Here is a 22964-nt window from a genome sequence, read left to right as displayed (position 1 = left end):
ATTCTCTATTAGCAGGAATAATTGCTTAAGCTACAATGCCACATTCCACATTTATATTAGATAACAGAACTGACAATGATGTTTTAGTTACATATTAATCTAATGTACTGAAGATAAAGCTAAAATCACTACTTTATAAAATTTCCCATTAACTTTTTTCTAGTCTATGCTAAATATTGATCATTGACTGCTAAATTTAGATTTTTTGGTTAAGTAGGACTATTTAAATGATCTAAAAAAGCCCCAAATTCAACACTTGTTTGTTGGGAAGAGTTAATATTGCTGGATCACAAGATGATCAACCCTAAGTATATCTATACTTTTATAATTCAATGTAAATTCTTTTATTTTAAGAAATAATTTATACTGTGATATGAAAACAAAATTACCTTAATTTCTATCATAAGTTTCATTTTGTCAGTGTCCAGTTTTCTTTTCAGTTGGTCAATTGCATGCTGTACTTCAGTGATCTGGATTATAAGATTATTCTGTGGAATATACAAACACACATATCTTTACTTATCCCAGAATTATGGAATTCAGAACCAGAAGGGGACCTTCAGAGTCATTTAGTTCAGTCTTCCACATTTACAGGTAAAGACAAAGAGAGATCTCAAATGATTTGTATAACACACAGGTACAACATATCTGTAAAATTTTTATTTATAATTAGTTGCTACAATCCTTGATAACCCCTTATGATGCTCCTGTTGTCTTTGATTTTGGAATTCTTCCATATGGCCCAAAAAACTATTCATTTCCCTTTTCTTCTTCCTTGATTGCCAAAATTAGACTATACCCTCAAAATAAATCACACCCAAATTTATATTTGGAGTCATATTTTAGAATGATTTCCATTTTAGATATATATTAATAAGTGGGAAATTCTATTGAAATCTTGAAAGTATGTGATTGGAATTCAAAGAAAGTCTAATTCTTGATATATAGACTTGGGAATTGACCACATGAGATAGTTGAAATTAGGAGAGTTATGAGTTCTTATTGGAAGCATGTGTGAAGAGATAACTGGGTCAAAGAATGCTGACATTTAGATGGAAGGAAGAAGAGCCAGAAGGAAATAGTTAATATGTAGGGGGAGATTTTTAAGAGGAAGTGGATGATTTTTAGCTATCAAATGCTCCAGAAAGAGTCAAAAGAATAAAGTCTATGAAGAAGCCATTTTATTTAGCAGATAAGAAGTCACTGATCTTTTTGAGGAAAATTTCAATTATAGGAACATGAGCTGTATTCAATATAGCTTACTAATTATGAAACCTGTTGCTTTAAAAGGCAAAGGCCTAAGGTAAATGACTAATTCAGGAACTGTGAAGTACCTTTCTGCTGGAAAACCTGTCACTGACTGTCACAGATTTTCACAGTAGTAAATTGAGCATCTATAAAATATTGCTTAGCACTTTCAACAATTATCTAAGAAAAAAGTTGCAGATAAATTGTCAATCTACATTTCTACCCCAGGTATTTCCTATGTAGATGAAATCCCAAAGCCCAACCAAAAAAATAAATCTTTGCTCTCCTTGCTGTCTGAGGTATTTTCAAATCTTTTCCAGCACCATAATTCAAAAGCATTGATTCTGAAGCACCCAGCTTTCCTTATAGTTCAAACTCTCACACTCTCTTACATTGCTACTGGGAAAAAACAGTTTTGACTATATAGACCTTTGCTGGTAAGATGATGTCTCTGCTTTTTAGTATGCTGTCCAGATTTTCTAGCAGCTTTCCTTCTGAAGAATAAGCATCTTAATTTCATGGCTGCAGTCACCATCTGCAGTGAACTTTGAGCCTAACAATGTAAAATCTGACACTTCTTCCTTTTTTCCTCTTTATTTTCTAAGAACTAAAGGGACTTTCTGCCACAGTCTTACATTAAAAAAAAAAAAAATTATGTTAAGCTTCAAGCCATACATGGCAAAAGGCAAAAACAAAACAATTCCCCCCATCAAGAAAGCTTGTATCCTATTGGAATTCTAATTAATTCCTATATATTTGCTCCTTCCCCCATATTGCTGCCCTCTAGGGACAAAAATGTCTATTCTCTCTGTTATATTACATATTTTTAAATATACTTGAAGATAGTGAGCAAATCCCCCTTAATTCTCCTCTTCCCTAGTTTCTTCAACTGATCCTCATGATGCATAAAGTCAAGGCTTGGTTACCTTCCTGTGGATATTCCAAACTTATGAATAATCTCTCTAAAATATAAACCCAGAATTGAATGCAATAATGTCAAAATTATCCCTGGCTTTTCTCTCCATCACTATTATAAACTCTAGTATGGAGTTGCTTATGGTCACGACTTTCCAAGGTTGTCTCCTGTTATTTCTATTGCTTCAGTTGGTTCCTTCCAGAATAGAAGTCCCCCCTCCCCCCTTCATTGATTACTCTATCTTTCTAAAAAGATTATTATAGTTAAGGAAATTGAGACTTTTTAGCTACTTTTTCTTGGTCAAAGATTCATTAGATGTCCAGAAAACTATTATCTTCACATTAGACTTTTAGTTTTTTAGTTTAGCCTATTTTTTCAAAGTCACCTAAAATGTCTTGCTTGTCCATAGTATAATCTGAAAGTAAAATTCTCCTATTTCTGCCATGTTAATCTTTTTGGAGATTCTCCCCTTTCCATTTTTGGATGTCTTCTCAATATAACCACAGAATCTGGTCCTCAGCTTCCTTTCACTCACTCTGCACCTGTGGAGTAGTATCTTTCCTTCAAGAGCCACATCCTAGTCCTGGGTCTCATCCCCCAGATTTCAGTAATACCAATTAGGTTAAATAGTATTCCTTGCTTCGACTCTCTAATCCCCTTTTCTTGCTGCTTCTACCTAGGGTGGTAGTATATAGTTGTCTGAAGCCAAGGACTGGCTTTGGGGTCCTTTCTTGGATTTTATCTGCTTTTCATTTCCCTATATTGTGGCCACCCTCTGTGGTATTCGCCTTCAGAGGTCACCCAGCAAAGAGAAGGGCTTTCAGAAATAGAAGGTAAACTTTACAGTGCAGTCCTCTTGGGTTACCTGGAGAAAGACCTGCTCTTTATGGTGCACTGTGGCCTTTGGGGATATACTAAGTCAGGAGAGTCGGTGACCCTTTATTGCCATACTATTTTCCCTCATAATCTTTCAAGATCAGAGCATCTGTCAAGTCAATGAGCATTTATTAAATGCTTACTATGTACCACAAATAGTACTAAGCACTGGGGCTGCAAAGATGATGTAGTTCCTTCTGGGAAGAAGCTTACATTCCAAGGGAAAGATAACATGCAGAAATCAACATATATTCAAGATCTATATAGGGTAAATTGCTAATCTTCTCAAAGGAAAGGCACTATCATTAAGGAAGATCAGAAAAGGACTCTTGCAGAAGGTGAGATCTGAAAGAATTTGGGGAGATCAGGAGATAGAAACATGAAGGAAAAGGGAAAGGACCAGGTACTTTACACATTTCACTTGACTGTCACAACAACCCTACAAGATAGATGCTATTATCATTATCATTTTTCAGTTGAGGCAAAGCAAGGTTAGAGTGAGTTGCCCAGGATTACACTGCTAGGATCTGAAGCCATATTTGAGATGAGGAATTCCTGACTCCAGGCCCAGGGCCACCAGCTGTCTGGACAGGAGGGGGAGCCCTCCAGGTATGGGGAACAGCCTTTGAAGAGGATAATGAAGGGCTGTTTTTGAGGAACAGCACAGGGGTCAGTGTAATCTACAGTACAGTAGAGTACATCAGTGGGATGACTATTAACCATAGGAAGGGTTCAAGGTTATAAAGGGCTCAAAAAGAAGCAGAGGACTTTATACTTGATCATCACTGTGGAGTTTATGGAGAGAATCAGACTAACAGGTCTGATGGATCCCCATTGGAGCTCCCCACCTTCTGCCTCACAGACGGTGGGCCCTTCTCAGACAGGGAGGGTCGGCATGTGGGGGTGAAGTCACACACCAGAGTGGCACCTGTGTCAGAGCACAAGTAAACAACCAAAGAGAAAAAGCTGTCTTTGGCCTGGAACCATCACCTGAAAGAGGAGCGACTTGTGACTGTTATTGGTGTAATGATGCTAGTTGTCACACTTAAGTCAGAGGTAAGTCTAATGGAGCAGAGTCCATGTCCAAAGTGGCATCCATATTCTCTGTGAATGTGTACATGGAAACATTCTAAAAGAAAACCAGTATAGACTGGACTAAATGCCCTCCCTGAATCTGTGATTCACTTTCAATAAAACTCAATTTCACCTGTGGAATCCTATTTTTCTATTGACTCACCTATCCCATGTCATTCCAAGAATAGGTTGTTTCCTAAAATAAGATATCTTTGAAAGGAAAATAATATGTAATATCCAGTAGAAAACCATACTTACATTCTTTACCAAAATATACTCTCTTGTCTCACTCTTGTTGCATTGAAGGGACCCTGGATTCTTGAAGGCTGTGATAGAGATGTACCTCACCATCTCCAATATGTTGGCAATAGGGGATGGAAATTTAAGAATAACAGCCCACAAAACAAATAGAAACTAAAAGATCCCTTGTCCTGTGTACTTTCTTTCCCCTGCTGCAATGATTATGGCAGAACAACAGAAAGGGGCAGGGTGAGCAGAAGAGTGTTAATAGTCACATCATTTCAAAAAACACATATAAACATTAATGTGACAGTTGGTACTCTAAATGAGAACTCTTTGCCCAATGACCAATGAATTCCCATACATTGGAAGAACTGAGCCAAATCAACCACATTCTTGCAATAAATCTAATTGTACTATTGTTCAGTCCACATCTCTTCTTTTCTCCATGAATATCACTAAGATACCTTTATCACATTTGCTAAATCCAAGATAAACTATACCTTTATATTCTCTGATCTACCAGTTTTAGTGACCCTATTAGAAAAGGAAATGAGGTTAGAAAGGAATGATCTGTTCTTGATGAAGCCTTGCTTGCCTTTTGGGGCCTGATTCTTTTTCTAATTGTTAACTAATCATTTCTTGACTTACTACAATTGATTTATTACAAGATTTTTTCAGAATTCCAAGTGAAGCTCATTTCCTTTACTTTGCAAACTCCATTCTCTGCCTTTTTAAAAGATAAGATAAGACAACATTTACATTTTTCCAGTCTGGTGGTACCTCTCCAATTATCCTTTTTAATATCATTGATAAGATTCAGCAGTTCCTTTGATATCCTTCCATAGAGTAAATCTGGGCCAAATGACTTGAATTTATAAGGTACAGCTAAGTACTTTCATGACTACCTTGTTTATCTTGAGATTTTTTCAAGTTCTAATTATGTTCCACCCACCCACATACTTAAAACAGATAATTTAGTCTCCTTCACTGTAAAATTGAAATTGAAGTAAACTGAAGCACAACATTCTGAACACAATCAATTATTGACAGTATAAATTTGCCAATAAGCAGGGTGTTTCAGCCCCTTAAGAAAAGCTACGATCCTCAATGAGGACAGCTCTCTTTTATAGACAAAAGGAGGGACATCCAGAATAGAAGGCAGCATCATAGATAGAGAAAACAATATGATTGCTTACAAAGCTCATAGCATCACAGATGTGAGGAACAATGATTGGCTGGAAATTGGAAATAAGAGGCTGGCAGTGAAAGTGGACCAGACTATATTTGATAACAGACTAGAATCCCTGACATTCACTTGCATCCTTTAAAAATAACAGAATAAAACAGCAATTAGCAGGAGAATTAAGCCTCTAAATTTAAACTGGTTTACAGGAAAGCTGAATTTCCAAACTTCATGCTGAGACAAATGAAAACTACTTACGCAGTTACAAAAATGTTGCCAGTAATACAGAATAAAATCAATAATAAAATAGAATCATTTTGATTTTCCCAAATGTTCATCACTGAGAAGACTGAAGTTACCTGGACTCATATTGTCTAGAATTATAGCCTTCCTCATCTATTCTCTCTTGGCTTCTTTTAAAATTTAGCTAAAATTCCATCTTCCACAACAAATCTTTCCTAATCCCTCTAAAGATTGTTTCTTCCCTCTGTTGATTAATTTCCAATGTAGCTTATATCTACCTTATGGGTAAGTAGTTGTTTCTTCAATCATTCTTTGTATTTCCAGCATTTGATACAGTACTTGATAAGAGTGGGTACATACTGAATCCTTATTGACTGACTGACTCTCCAACTCCCTTCCACCATTTTTCAAAATATTTGCGTATCATCTGATATCCAATATTGAAAACAGTGGTGTTGCCTTTGACTTTCCTCTCACTTCTTCAACTGTCAAGTTTGGTGGACTGTGTCTCCAAATATCTCTCATTTCTATCTTTCCTTTCTCTTCCCTAATACTCTAGTACAGGTAGGTCCTGATTACAAAACATATGGAGTATTCTGATAATAATTTTGATAAAGCTTCCATTGCTATCTTTTCGCCCTCAAATCTGTTCTTTATCCTGTGGCTAGTTTAATCATTCTTAAACATAGTTCTGATCATGTTACTTTTGTATTGAAATTTTTTCACTGGTTTTTTAATCCCTATTAAGTAAAATCCCACTTCCTTTATCTGGCATTCAAGGCCCTGCATTATTTAACATTTTCTAATTGTTTCTCTTGTATGTCATAGCACTCCTTTTCATAATACTATACACTGCCAGCCAAACCATGCTGCTTTTTGTCTGCCACCTGTTCCCTCAACTTTTCAACCCTTAAGCCTTTGTTCATACTATCCCTGTGCCCAAAATGGCCTGTTCCTCTTTTTTGTCTGAATAAATTCCACAAGGATATGGACTACTTCTGTATCTTTCTCTCGGTGCTGAACATAATTCTCTACATATAGTAGATGCATAATAGATGCATAATCAGTGTTTGTTGAATTGAAACGAATTCCTTTCTTCTCAGTCAATGATAGATCTTGATTTGTTTCTCTCAGAATGGAGTAGGTACTTCGGGAAGATAGTAGTTACCCTTCTCTTGATAATAATAAATAAAAAATAAAGCTTGATGATCATTTTTTAGACATGTAGCAGAAGACAACCTTTGTTCAGATAAAAGCAGGAAGAGATGGCAACTAAAGTCCCTTTCAAGTCTGAGGCTCTATGACTCTTAGAAATCTACAAAGTCTTAATAATGTTTCTGAATGGCAAATCTGGCAATGGATATATAGAAGCAATAGGAAAGACATAAGATATAAACTGACAAAGTAGTAGAACTTTTTTTTTTTTCTTTTTTAACAATCCTGCTGGTTGATCACAGGCCTAACACAATTCCTCAGATTGCATTTAAGATATAATGCAGTTTGGTGTTGGCTATAATCTGCCAAGAAAAACTATTTTGTCACATGTAAAAGACCCCCAATTCATTTCCCTTCTCTGACTCCCCATTTCCACTCTGAAATAGGTCAAAGAAAGCATTGGGGAAGTGTTTTTTTTTTTTTCCCCCTGACATCAATCCTAAAATTTTTTCTTTGTACCTTTTATTTATTGCTCCTCATTTTCCCGCCTTGAGTGGACCAGAACAAGTCTCTTTTTCATGAAGCAATTTTATAGTCAGTAGAATAAATGAATATAAATGAATAACTCACATTGTAGAGCAATTTAAAGTTTGTAAAGTGTTTTCCTTATATCTAGCACACATGGAATACTTAGTAAATTCTTTTGAATGACAGACAATAACAGCAAAATAAATTAAGAAATCACTTATGAGAGGCACAAACTAAGATTTATCCTTGACTTACATGGAAAGAATTCATTTAAATTCACAAATATTTATTAAATAATTCATTCAATCCTTGGAATATGTATAAAAGAAACATGTTCATGAGTAAAGTCTTGCTAAAAATGTTTAACTCTTGCTGTTGTCAATAATCATTATAAAGAGGGATAAAGACACCAGAACATAATCTCCAACCTACTAATAGTCAAAAATTCTATTTAATGGAACTATAAATTAAGCTAAGTTAAAAGAAACATTTAAAAATCAATATAAAATCTGATATTATCAGATTACAAATAATATCACTAAACAGGAATATTAGCAGTTCCAATGTACATACTCTAATATATATATATATATCTGAAATAGAAAAATTACCAAAGAGGCATAAATTGTAGTACCTTTGAGTCTTCTACATTTGCCAAATTCTTTGGCCGCATCTTGATCTCCCTAGCTTCTAGCTGCATGAGCAATTTTTTATAATATAGTTCTAAATCTTCTTGAAGTTTAGTTAATACTTCCTCCAATGAAGTTGTGATTTTCTTGGTTTCAAAATATTTTTTCTTCCAAGCTTCCTGAGCTATGAATAAAAACAAAATTTGTATTTGGCTTTTCATCGTCACATACTTTTAGAACTTAACAGTTCAAAAAAGGAACTTATTGATAATTAGAACAATTGATCCACTTTATGTTATTGATAAAGAAATTGAGCTTAGTACCTAAAGTTTAAGGGACTTGTCCATGATTATACAGTAGCAAAGTTAGGATCAGAATCCAAAACTTCTGACTGAATGCTATGTTCATTTACCTATATCATATAGTTCTTTCAGAAAATCACTGATAGTAAAAACTAAAAATGATCATTATACTAAAAATTCTTTTATATTAATTCTTTTTCATAAACTACTTTGAGGTTATCATTTATTTATTTTATCCCATGAAAGTAAAAGTTGTGTTATTCTGTTCTATGGGGGTGGGAGGGTGTTAGTAGAGTTCATCATGGCTCCCTGGCTATATCTATAATTAGTCAATGAACTAACTTTTGGGAGATTGCATCTTCATCTTGTTAATGGCCTGTTTTGTAAGGTTAACTGCTTGTGTACCACAATTATCTAAGAACCTTGTTAAACGTTAAAACCATTATGAGTATTTGGAAGACTTCCATTTTATCATGGGATAAACACTGTCAAAGTGAATAGATATTAATATTGCCAAGATACTGTTGTCTTCTTTTTTCCCTGTTTATCTTCCATTTACTTTCTCACCAAGATTTAGTTATTTGGATTCTAGTAATAATGCTTTATGAGGCAATATAGAATGAATATTTGTTAAAGAATTGCTATTTCAATGTATGATAAGAAGATACTATTACTGATTCTTACATATATGATTTGTGTTCCTGGAGACTTGGAGCTAAATCAGCCACAGAGAAAAAGCTTCTAGATACATAGGAATAACTATCTTGGCAAAACCTTTTTTTTTCCTTAAATTTTTGAGAGAGAGGGTAGTATAGTGAATAGAAAGTTGACCTTGGAATCAGCAAAGCATGAGTTCACCTCTTTCCTCAGTGATCATGGGCAAGTCACTTAATCTTTCTCAGGGACCCAAACAACTTTTAAAGATTACAAGATACAGAAGACTTGCTCATCTGCATCAATGGAGGGAGTTTTCCACATCAGGAGTTCCAAAGAAACACAGTCCCAGACCTTCCCTTCCCATATCCCATTTTTAAATATAATTTTGCTTCTTTTAGAACCTTTCTGAAGTTGTAAGAAGGAGCTATAGTATCCACATTTTACAGAAGGGAAAAATATTATAAAATATGATTTGCTTAAAGTCACATAACTATTTGGGAATTTAGAACCAGATCTCAAATTTCTATGAATTGAATTATGTGGTCTACTGGGAAATAGATTTAGACTATAATATCTTACACCATCTACCATAGTAGATATTTGACATAATTTCACATTATGAAATTATTATTTCTCTCTTAGAGAAAGGGAAGAAAGGAAAGTAGGTTAAAGGAAGCATTCTTAACTAAATATGAAATGGTGTTAAATAAAGAAAACGGACAATTTTGATTACACAAAATTGAAAAGTCTTATGGGAACATAATATAATTAGAATTTTAAAAAAGGTCAGCTAATTGGAAAAATAAAATGGTGGGTTATCTCTGATAAAGTTCTAATACTATGTGTGTGATACAAAACCATACAAAAACAAAAATCATCTAAATAAGTTGTCAAAGGATATCAACAGGCAATTTACAAAATAAGAAATGTAAGCTATCCACAAAAGGGGGGAAATGACTCCAAATCATGAATAAGAACAATACAAACTCTCAGATTTCTACTCATATTCATCAGATAGGCAAAAATGTCAAATTTTGAAGGGGCTTTGGGATGACAGGCATACTAATTTATGGGGATGGATTGAGCTGTTTTTCAAACAGTTTAGAAAAGCAATTTGGAATGAATCTGAAGATTCATTAACTGTAAGATACCCCCTTCAACCAGAAATACCTCCAAAGAAGTCAAAGGCAGAGGCAGAGGGTTAATATATTAAAAAAAAAAAAAAAAAACATTTAAAATAGTACTTTTTTAGTACATTAGAAATGAAGTGAATGCCCATCAGTTGGGTGACAGCCTGAATTAATAAGTGAAGTGATCCAACATTAGTGTGCCATATGATAAATGTGAAAAATCCAGAGAAATTTGGGACTATTTGCATGAACTGATGCAGATTCAAGTTAGCAGCACCAGGATAAATTTATACAATGACTACAGTAACATACTAGGAAAACAACTTGAAAGACTCCAGACCTCTAGTCAATGCAGTGATCAATCATTGCTTCTGAAAAATTAGGGTAAAATATGTCTCCCACTTACCAACAAGAACAAGAGAATGTATTAGAGATGAAAAATTAGTCCTGGACTTTCAGACATGGGAAATGTGATAATATGTTTAGTTTGACTATACTGTATTTGTTACAAGGATGGGTGGGCTCTTTTGGGATAGGTGAAGGAAAGCTAAGAGAAAAAATAGTCAAGAGAATAAGGCAAAAATTTTTAAAAGAGAAAAAGCAAACAAGGCAATTTGTTACTACCTTGTTAAATTTAATGTGCACTTTAAAAAATAAACCAGAGAGCAAATGTTTATAGCTTTATGTACAGTCCTTCCCTCACTATTTTGTTTGTGTATTTCAATGTTTTTCTTTGTAAATGATTAAATGTATAATATAAATCAAGAAGTTCTATATTCTTTCCACTAGACCTTTAGTGACTTAAACAAAACTGTTAAATTTCTATGTAAAATTATAAATCCTAAAAAAAAAAAAAAAATACATTTAACTATCCTAACCTGAGTAGAAATCTCAATTTGAGGTTAGTATTTATTGAATAACCTTTTTTTTTCTTAATGTAATAGAATGACTAAAAAGAACTTTATAGAGATTATCTATTATACTCCTCACTTTATAAGTGAAGCAGATAAGGCCCCTCAGGTGAAATGACTTACCCAGTGTAGTAAAACTGACAAAACTAGCAAATGGCAACGTTATGAATACAATTCAATGAATGTTTTGGTTGCTGATGTTTTAGTGGACACTAAATACAAGGATACTGTGACAGACATTGAAGCTATAAATCATTCTAGACTCGACTATCCAGTCCCATGCAGCTGGCGCCACAGTGGATAGAACTCTGGGCATAAAACTGAGTTCAAATTCAGCCTCCGGCACTTATTAGCTGTGTGACCCTGGGAAGGGATTTCTGTTTACCCCAGTTTCCCCAATTATAAAAGGTGGATAATAATGGCACCCACCTCCAAGAGTTGTTGGCAGGATCAAATGACATAATAATTGCAAAGCACTAAAGGCATAGTGCTTGACATATAATTTGGTGCTTTATCAATGTTAGCTACATATATATGCGCACATATATAGACATATTTATATACAACATGTACATATATATTATATATACATTATATATATATATATATTCACAGATATATTGGATAGCTTTATTTTAGAGGAATTTTCAAAGAATTTCAGATTTAGAAAGGATCTCAGCAGCCAACTCATCATCATTCCATACCTGAGTCCTCACTAAAAAAAATATTTGATAAGGAATCATCTCACATTTCCTTGGAGACTCCAATTATGATGAAGGTTAGGAAAACCTGCCACTGCCCAAGGAAGCCCACTTTACTTTCGGATTCTTCTAGCAGTTAGGCGCTCTAACATAAATCAGCCTCTGATATTCTGCCCACTGCTCTCCCACCACCTCAGGGGATCATGGGGTATATATCTAATCCCTCTCCCACAGGACAATACTTCAAACATTTGAAAACAGCTGCCATATCTCTTCTTAAGTCTTCCCCTAGTTCTTTCATCCGGTCTTTATGTGGGATGAATTTGAGGTCATTCTAATTGCCCTTCTCTGGAATATTCTGTAACTTATCAACATCCTTTATATACTATGGTGTCCAGAACTCGTTAAGTTCAGACATGGTTTGCCCAGGATAGAGCACAGGGATGAACTCCTTATTCTTGAGAGCTATGCCCTTCAATTTAGTCAAATAGTAGATTACTTTTTGGGGCTTTGATACTCTGTTAATCATACTGAATTTACAGCTCACTCAAACCCACCAATCTTTTTTTTTTTTTTTTAAACAACAAACTCTCTGATTCCTTTTTTTCTATCTTCTACCTATAAAGTTAATTTTTTGAAGCCAAGATTTTATATTTATCCTTATGACATTTCACTTTCCAAGATTCTGCCCATTGATCTATTCTGTCAAGTTCTGTTTGGATTCTGATCATCTTCCAGAGTGTTGGTGCTCACTGATGGGTGTCATCTCCAGCTTAGACACAGATGTTGTCTGATAAAAATGTCAAATAGTAGAAACCAAGGAGATATCCCTGGGGTATAAGATTAGGGAACTTCTTGTTTGATTTTCACACTGAAAACGATTTTGCTAACTACTTCATCCCATAGAGAACACAAGATCATTGACTGCCAAAGCAGTACACTGATTTCTTAGGGAAAATTCCATTTTGAGAGCATTAGATTTTTGCATGTCACTTCCTGATGATATCTACAACATCCCCATATAACATTTTTTTGTGTGTGTGCTTTTAAAAATATGATGAAGGATCACATCTGTACATTTATCACTAGCTGTTGGTTTGAATCTGGATTCATACACCAGGACTATGTGACATTATTCTGATTCTATACTTTCTGTTGGAAAATGACTGATAGATTGATAATGCAAAATATGAATATCATGTTTTATGTTAGACCCTTCTGGAACATGTAATGGGGGCATAAACTTCACTAGGTGCAACTGTTTTTAATCTTGTACTATCTGCTATAATACTAAAAAAATGAAACACTAATTATAATTTTACATTTATTTTAACAATGCAGGACTTAAATATTTTATATGGATATAAGATATTTAATAAGCTATACCACGATATCTTTTCAGTTTGCTTTGTTCAAATAAAGTTTTAACTTTTTTCATAAGTTCTTCTCTCGTCTCTTCCAAATGACATCTTTCTTCCTTTACTTGCTTCATTTGTTGCATAATCTTGCATCCTAAAGAAATGTAAACCATATTCATAAATATCTAGTAACTTAAGGGAAAATCTTCCACAATTAGAAAAGCTAACTACACACACCTCGACAGTTATTTTCTTTGTGACTATACTGTATGCACATATGCCATCTCAGGTTCTGAACATGATATACAGAAAATAATATATAAAGCAAAGGTGAGAACCACCCAAATGAATTCATTTGCATTCATATTCTTTATGAAGCTTACATAATGAAAGTGCATTCTAACTCTCTTCTTTAAAATGTACATATGCAACTACAAATTCAATCACATATTAAGATAGTAGGTCTTAAATTGCAAGTGGCCATGCTCACATTTTAAACAAATTATTAATTAGATCAGTAAGTAATCTTGAGGTGGAAAATATCAGACTTTAACTAAACAAGGACAATCAGATTTTAGTATCTGTTTTTAATGTAGCCACATTCTGAGCTCATAACAAACAGGTCATTTCACGGTGCTTCGTTTCTCAAGGGCCTCCTACTCTATGGAATCTCACAGTACTTACTCTCATTTTGTAACACAGAGGATTCAAGTATTCCTGGAGCAAAAGCCAGGAGAGGTAGTGAAGGAGGAGCAGAAGGACCTGGCGGCTTGTCATAATCTTCGTCACCTGACTGTAACCAAACAAAATGCACAGCAGGGATCCTTTTTGAAATATTTGTCAATAGAAAAAATTACTCATTAACACATTACCTAAGTTGCTTATTCAGATGCAAAATCTCTGTAATATTGCCCAACTTCAGTCACGTTAAGTAGTTATGGTGCAGACCTAAGCAGCAATATGGCATTGCAGACAGTACCCAGAACACTTGCGATCCACTTGCCTTTCAGAGCATGTACTCGAGGGAAAATGTTTCAGATACACAAATTTAAGTTTAGTTGTGTGACAGTCACTAGCCTCTTTGTGATGGTATTAAAACATGATGTTCTGAGGTAGGAGGATGACCTCACAGAGTGCTTATACATGAAAAGCACCAAAGAGGAGACAAAATAGCCCAACACTGCGGTCTGCATTGCATGGCACCCCCCCCCCCCAATCTGCCTCTAATCATCTCCTTGCCCCCATTGGCCAAATCCAAAAGTGTTGTCAAGAGTGGGAATACTGGCCATAAACAACATGAATAAGTTTCTTCTCTTAGATTATTGCTTTCTTACACAAAACAAATAATTGAAGCCAACTGTATTATTTCAAAATTGTAGACCCAAAGAACCTTTGGAAGGACTGACATTTGCTATTATAAGGAATTTAAAATAAATTACTGTTGCAAATATTCCAAAAAATTATCCCAGTTTCTACAAACATTCCCCAAGATAAATTGTCTTGTTAGACAATGTATATTAACTGATGGCTGTTGCAAATAATATTATGCATTGGTTTTCTTTTTGTTTCTCCTTATAAGCTTGACAAATATTACCACACATGATAATTTACATATATAAAGGCCAAAAATGGAATATACAACAAAACCATGAATATCTATTTTATACAGTTTGTAATTTATAAACACATAAATTAACTCAGCAGTTCCAAAACTGTCTTATCTTTGCTTCTCCCTGAACTTAGTTCAACTACACCAATTTCCTAATTGACAGTTTAAGTAAATATACTTTCAAAAACACCTTCCTCCTTGAAATAATTTATGTGATGGAAGAACACTTTGAATCATTCTACTGGCCATCCACTTGCTAGTAAAGTAAGTGTTATGTCCCATGAACCATCCATGTGTACCAAAATGTATGAGAACTGCCTTGAATTCTACCTATTTTGCCTAAAGAAAGGAGAAAATTTAGGAATAGGATGAATTGGAGAAGAATTTTTATTTCTTTCCTTTCAAACAAGATCAAGATTGAACTCAATGTCTTCTTTATAATTAAAATACCCCTTGTATAATAAAGAGGTAGAGAGGGAAACTAGAAGGAAAATTTGGAACAGAGAAGTTAAATGATGTTTTCAAAGTCATACAAACATTTTAGTAAAGGTTGAAATAGAATCCATGCTGTTGTATTCTCTAGCTATTCCATTATGATCACTGATACACATACCTCATTTAACTTTGTTCAAGATCATGGTTTTTCAGATAAAGTTATTTTTCCAGATAAACAAAACTTACTTTTATTCTTATACTTAATAATTCTCATTTAGGTTTTGATGGAATCCTCCTAAAACACATTACACGTTTCTATGCCTTTGATATAAGGAATACTGAACACAAATTTAACCTCTTCTTAATGATCTAGTTATCATTAGAAAATTTAACATACTGTACTACATCATAAGAATATGATCCTCTGCATTCCAGATGTAAATGGCTTGGATTGCCCTTTCACCAAATTTCCATTTATTGTCTTTTAGTATTTGGGCTATCTTCTTTCTCTCAGATTCTACCCCTATTTTGCTGATTCTAATTTGCTATGTTGTATAATTAGGGAAGAACAGAAGACTTCCAGAAGAAACCATGCAAACAAGCCTTTCAAGTTAGCGGTCTTAATTTTATGTCAAATCCTACCATCTTTCAACTTTTTTTTCTTAACTCTGATTTTGCAGTTTTTTTCTATGAAGGAAAGATTGACAAAAAGCTGAGTGCTAAGTGAGAATGTTATATTCGTCAACACAGAAAAGTCTGCCTTTTGGGGGGTACGCACACAGGTGATGCAGAGAACATGTCAAATGAAAAGACTTCTTCTGATAACTCATGTGGGTATAGATAATACTGCTAGAAGAACCCTAAAAAGCATCATCAATTGCTTGGATAATAAATTGAAGACTGAAAGAGTAGGACACACATAGTGTATTTGTATTAGATACTAAATACTAAGTGCTTATTTGTTATATTTGGATTTTTTTTTAAAGCTCTTGAAAGAGAAAGGGAGATTTGGATAATGTGCAGTTGGTAACTGAAAAAGGAATTTGATTTCAAAAACATTTAGAGTCTGGAAAGAAATGGAATTTACCTAACAAGGGTTGTCACCAATGTAAATACAAGTCTTGGAGCCTTGTATATTTACCTAAAAGGTCTTTAAACTGAAAAGAAAAGAAAAAGGAGAAAGCTTTTCTTGAAGATTTTCCAAGCTCAGTGCCAAAGACAGTAGTTATGATGTACAAACAATAGCAATAGAAATAGTCAGAAGTTTTCAGGAGACATAATAATAAAACTAATAATAAAATTCCTGGCATTAAGTATTTATGCACAACCACACCAAGTATTTATGTAAAACAAGTTGAATTAATGATCTCAATATAAGAAAGCAAATTTGATCTTATAGGTATGATAGAAACTTAATAGATAAGACTCGACTGGAAAGAGTTCTGGAAGAAATATTCTTTATTGAAAAGAGACAGGGAAGGTAAATGTGGAAAATCTGCCCATGGGTGTCTCACAGGGCTCTCTCCTGGGCCCTCTTCTCTTCTTCCCCTATACTACTTTACTTAGCGATCTTATCAACTCTCACAAATTTAATTATTATCTTTATGCTGACAGCCTCTCTCTGCTGACCTCCAACTTGTCTCTCCAACTGCTTTTCAGGCACCCAGAATTTAATGTCCAGGAGACTTCTTAAACTCTATGTGTCTAAAACAGAATTCATTATCTTTCTCCTTAAGCTCTCTTCCTCTCATAACTTTCCCTATTACTGTGGAAGGCAACATCATTCTCTCAAGTCTTCAGGCATACAATTTAGGAGTCATCCCACCTTACCCCAAATTCAACCTATTGCCAAGATCTATTGGTTTTTACCTTTGTAACATCTCTCCTGAATTTCCTCTTCTCTCTTCTGTCCTTAGCCTGAGACAGGGCCTCATTCACCCCATTTCTCTGTTACTGCAACAAACTACAAGTGCATCTGCCTGCCTCACATTTCTCCTTATTCTAATCCATTCTCCATTCAGTCACTAAAATGGTTTTCCTAAAGAGTAAGTCTGACCAGTCAATAAAGTCTAATGATTTCCTAGTGCCTTCAGGATTAAATACAATATGTTCTGTTTGGCACCCAAAGCCCCAAACCCTCCAGAGGTGAGCCAGTGTCCAGCAATGGTAGACATTTAATAAATATTTACAGATTGTCATTGAATCTTAAGACATAGTCATGTCAAAAAATACAATATATCAGAATAGCACTAGGATACGTATCAATGGAGTCAGAAATGGAGACAGAATAATGACTTCTAAATATTGTATACCACTTGGATAGAAAGAGAAAATAAGTGGAATTTGGATAACATACCACAAGCCTGACAAGGAGGCATTATATAGAGGTGCTATAGAACTAGCTATAGAACTGCTCTTTTTGCCCAGAGGAAAGTAGTTCTACTTCTGATGACTGGATCCAAGTTGCAGATATACATTTTCAAACACAAAACATTAGAATTTATTTTGCTGAAAGAAGAAGAAGAAGAAGAAGAGAAGGAGGACGAGGAGGAGCACGAGGAGGAAGGAAGGAAGGAAGGAAAGAAGGAAGAAAGGAAGGAAGAAAGGAAGGAAGGAAGGAAGGAAGGGTCACTGAAAAATGTTTTTTTAAATGTCCAGAATAGAAGAGAAAGAAGATTAGAAGGAATCACAATTGGACAACATGGAAAATAACATGTTGTATTATATAATTTAAAGGAAAATTCAACTATACATAAACATTTCATTTTTTTCTATAATCTTCTGTATCATATTTATGTGGAATTTTTTTAAACCAAAGAAGAACAGTTAATAATTTCTTAATCTTCCTGAGTATGATAATTTAATCTTCAAAAAGATATAGACACCAAAAAGAGGAAATTATTTATGGAATTGTCTTACCAACAAAGAAAACCTGTTTTGTTTGGGTAAAACTGATGGGAACTAGGAGATGTGACCATTACTTCTTAGAACTAGGGATAGGGGAAAGTAGGTGGTACCTTGAAATGTGAATTAGATTTGGGAGAAGAGGTCAGATTTATAAGAATATAAGTCATTCAATTGATAAATGGTCAAAGGATATAAATGGACAATTTTCAGATGAAGAAATTAAAGTCATTTCTAGTCATGTGATAAATGCTCTAAATCACTATTAGAGAAATACAAATTAAGACAACTATGAGATACCACCTCATACTTCTTAGATTGGCTAAGATGACAGGAAAAGATAATGATAAATATTGGAGAAGATATGGGAAAACTGGAACATTAACCTTTCTGGTGGCGTTGAGAAGTGATCCCGAGCATTCTGGAGAGTAATTTGGAACTTTGCCCAAAGGGCTCTCAAACAATGTACCCTTTGATCCAGCAGTGTTACTATTGGGTGTGTATTCCAAAGAGATCATAAAAAGGGGAAAGGACCCACATGTGCAAAAATGTTTGTAGTCAGCCCTTTCTATAGTGGCAAGGATCTGGAAATTGAGTGTATGCCATCAGTTGAGGTAATGGCTGAACAAATTATGGTAGATTAAGGTGTTAGACTATATATCTTTTACAAAAAAGGAGGAGCAGGCTAATTTCAGAAAGGCCTGGAAAGACTGACATGAACTGATACTGAGTGAAGTGAGCAGAATCAGGAGAACACTGCGCGCATTAATAAGATTATGTGATGATCAATTGTAATGGATTTGGCCTCTTCTACACAATGAAGTAATTCAAGGCAGTTCCAATGGACTTAGGATGGAAATGGCCAATCACATCTAGAGTTAGAACTATGACATTGAATGTGGATTTAAGAATAGTGTTTTCACCTTTCTGTTTGTTTGCTTTGTGATTTTTTTTGGGGGGTCTGATTTTTCTTGTACAACATGACAAATATGGAAATATGTTTAAAAGGATAGCACTTATTTAACCTATATCAGATTGATTGCTTGCGGTTTTTAGGAGAGGGGAGGTAAGAGAGGAAGGAAGAAAAATTTGTAACACAAAATTTTATAAAAATTAGTGTTGAAAACTATGTATTTTAAAAAATAAAATACTACTGAAAAAAGAAAAAAAGGATAGGATTCAAAAGATTAAAATTCAACAAGGGAGTCAACCTAGAAAGGAAGGGAAACTTTCAAGAATGATATTCTGAAGATAAAAAGAGAGAAAAATTACATTAAGGAGAAAAAGGGGCAGCTGTCCGAGGAGGTTGATGTATATAAACAATGTACTCACTGACCAACTTAGACTTTTAAAAACTGTATGAAGGTTATAAGGTAGCAGAACAAATACAAAAGCAAAGCAGGGCAGTTAAGAATAGTGCCAGGTGTATGAAATATGAGAGCACTGAGGACAATGACAAGGAAAAAAAAGTGACAACAAAAAGGATTTTTTAGAGCTCTACTAAGAAAAGGCCTAGAAGCAGAGCAGGATTAGGTCTGCTCTTTAGGGCAGATGCTCTAATGATAATTTAATACAGACAGAAAGAAGAACTGCCTATCATGTCAACTGGTAATCTTGGATTGGAAAGGGCAGGACAATAATGCAAACAGGTAGATGCAATTTACTCAGCTATTGTCAGGGATTTTTGAAAGACTGAGGAAAATGGCAAGTTGCACAAAGAAATAGATGAAAAATTTAATGCATATTCCAGCATTCTGGAATAATGATAACTGAAGAAGAAAAGAAGACCCACCTGCATACTCTTTTTCTTCTCTTTTTCCTCTACTAAAGATAATGATCTTTTAAATGAAAAAAAAAAGGACAAAAAGGATACAAAATAATTTATAAACAATCAAGAAGCATTTATTAGGCACCTGTCATATGCTGGTTACTATACTAAATTCTGGGAATACAAAGACAAAATGGAACAGTTCTTTTCCCTGAGGAGCTTGCATTTTATTGGGGGAGACATATACATACATATATATATGTATGTATGTGTATATATATATATATATATAAAGTACAAAATGATATTCATTTTCACAGTAATTGATGAGGAAAGGCAGACACAATCAGAATGAACAAGAAAGGCATCTAGAAGGTAGCCACGAGGGGACTTTTAAAGGAAGATTTCTAAATAGGAGGGGGTGAGGTGAGACTATATCACAGGCATTGGAAACAGTTCACTGAGGAAGTTGAGATCGTTAATAGGCTAGTTTGGATGGACAACAGTGTGAAGGCAGGTGATGTGTGAAAAGGCCTGAAAGCAGATTCTGCCTCTCTGAAGTATCCCAAGTGGCAAGCAGAGAAGCCAGGAGATCATAGGGGCCATTGTGAGTGGCTGAGTGATAACACTATAGTGTATTGAGTTGTTGAGTGACAAGTTCAGATGTATACTTAAGAAAAGTCACTTAATTGTGACTATGAGGGATTGTGAGGGATGGACTGGAGAAAGGGAGAAACCAAAGGGAAGGATACACATTATGAGAAAAATAAGGGGATGGTAAGACTTTAGTCATAATTACCTGGTCTTATGCAAACTAAAGCAACACAACCAACCCTCAATGTCTAACCCATTCCCCATAGCAGAAGGGGAGGAGATGACAAAGCAGAAAAGTGAAAGCCAGGGTGACATCAGAGTCTTTGTGGACCCAAAGATTTGCTAGAGAGGTTGTGAAACTGTCTAGAATCCTGAAATACAAATGAACTGAGCTCCTGGCACAGTGACTGGTATAGCTGACACTTCAATGTGATGCAATGTTCTGAAAAGTCACAAAAATTGTCCAGGCAGCCTAAGGTTATAAACTAGAACCACTGTAAAAATGTGCTCTACACGTAGAAGAGTGGAGTGTGTTCCTTCTCGTTCTTCCACCACAAGGAAAGTCACCAGAATCCACCAGAAATAGCAATACTCCACCTACTGGACACCACAAGTGAACACAAAGTGGACTGAAGGTTTGAACCCTTTTATCATAACAAATTGGGAAATGGATCTTATCATCTATTGGCAAGGACTTTGTACTGTTAAACAATGATATATTGTAGACCAATGTAGGGCAAATCTCACAATTAACTTCATCCCTAAATGCAGATCAGATAAAATAAGAGCTGAAATCAAGTAATTTCTAAAGTCTGAAGAGAGGAAAAATTGAGAAGATCATTGACAACTTTTCTTAACAAAAAGTCCAGAAATCCTAATAAGGAAAGATGACAAAAATAGCACTCATGACTCAAATGATTTTCAAGAGAGAAGAGCATACTGAGGCTGAAATTTCTGAGTGCCCTTTGAATTTATAGAATGAATCCAACTAACAGAACAATTATGCCAGAACGGATTAATTTAAAAAGCTGGCATTTGCTATGCCATCATAAATGAACTCAGAGTCCCAAAATATCTAGCAAAAAGTGTAAAAACATTTTATGACCTTCACACAACAGATATGGGGCAGCTACTGACATAGTAAGAACCTCTTATAAGAAGAAAGGCAAAGCTATCAAGGAATACTCCTAAAATACCAAACACCACCATGACAGGAGATGCTTGAGAAAGCTCCTGAAGATCTGTCAACTGAATCAATATCTACTTGTTATTTACAAAAAAACACCTGAATGCCATATTGCCCAAATCACAACCAAAAAATGTGAAACAGAATTCAAAAAACAAAGTATAACAGAAAATCTAGATTCCCCTAACTAAATTGAAAGCAAAAGCCAGAAAGCTGAGGCAATACAAATAATGTGAAGAATAAATTGATAATTAAACAGACTGAGAAAAGGACCTAGAAGTCCATTTAGTCTAGCACCATCATACTTTTAGCTTAGAAAATTGAGGCCTAAACAGGTTATATGACCCATACTATATCACACAGGCAGCAAGTGACAGAGGCAGATTTGAATACTAGTTCCTTTAACTTCAAGAGAGGAGAGAAGGTTGGCAGTAACCTATGCAGAAATTTCAGCACAAATTCGAATAGGGAAAAGTGAAAGGATTGTCTTGTGGTGTAAATTACGCTTGGGATTGGGTCACAGATGTTTGTAGAGTCTAAGTGTATTAATATCAGTTTCAAAGTGTGATTTCTTCCTAAAGTGCATTGTGAGTTGGAGTAGAGGAGGCAGATAATGGTAATAATTCTGGTTTGGGATTCAGTAAGTCATGAATACTTGCAGGACAAGGGGGCAGGTGGCAAGAATAGAGAACAGTATAACGTTAAAGGGGTTAGCAATAGGGTGACGCTTGGGAAGAAAGGAAAGCAAAGTAAGGATAATAACCTGGGAAAAAATTACTGAGGAATGAGCTGGAAGCCATAGAGAGAATGAAAAAAAAATCCATTTAGAATAAATGAAGGATAAAGGTAGATGAGATGATAGGACTTACAGAATAATTAGAAAAACACAAAATGGAAAGAATATTATGCAATGACAAACACTTTGCTATTATAAACAACATTGCAACATTCCTGGTCCTTGAGAAACAGAAATGAACTTCTCTTATTTGGAGACTAGGGGTGAAGAATAGTGCATATACTTTAATATGAAATCACTATGAGTTTTTTTTTTTTTAACTGAACTACAAGAGAGGACTTACTGAAAATAAGGCTTGGAAAAGCTAGATCTGAAAATGATATTATTTTTAAAAGAATGGTAGAATACTAGGGGAATGCTACAGAAATAATTAACCAAGATTTTAGTCAAGGATCTCATAAAATCTCTCATGCTAGTCTTGTGGAAGGGATTGAGTGTGGGCTAATAATAATAATGATGATAAGCCAGCATTCAGATAGTGCTTGAAGGTTGGCAGAGCACTTTACCTATGTCACCTT

General features: G+C 34.7%; 1 protein-coding gene across 5 annotated transcripts in view; it reads right to left on the bottom strand.

Moving 5' to 3' along the window:
* The window catches only part of SPATA1 (spermatogenesis associated 1), a 69286-nt gene that overhangs the window by 6821 nt on the left and 39501 nt on the right, over window positions 1–22964 (bottom strand). For all 5 annotated transcript variants that reach the window (XM_051999197.1, XM_051999195.1, XM_051999196.1 and 2 more), the window contains 4 exons: window positions 13839–13947; window positions 13183–13308; window positions 8101–8279; window positions 390–488 (listed from right to left, as the gene is read on the bottom strand). In XM_051999197.1, the coding sequence (XP_051855157.1) occupies window positions 390–488; window positions 8101–8279; window positions 13183–13308; window positions 13839–13947 (513 nt within the window). The remainder of the gene's footprint in view (window positions 1–389; window positions 489–8100; window positions 8280–13182; window positions 13309–13838; window positions 13948–22964) is intronic.

This window comes from Antechinus flavipes, chromosome 4 (genome assembly GCF_016432865.1).
Source record: "Antechinus flavipes isolate AdamAnt ecotype Samford, QLD, Australia chromosome 4, AdamAnt_v2, whole genome shotgun sequence".
Lineage (NCBI taxonomy): Eukaryota > Metazoa > Chordata > Mammalia > Dasyuromorphia > Dasyuridae > Antechinus > Antechinus flavipes.
This window is presented reverse-complemented; position numbering and strand designations above follow the sequence as displayed.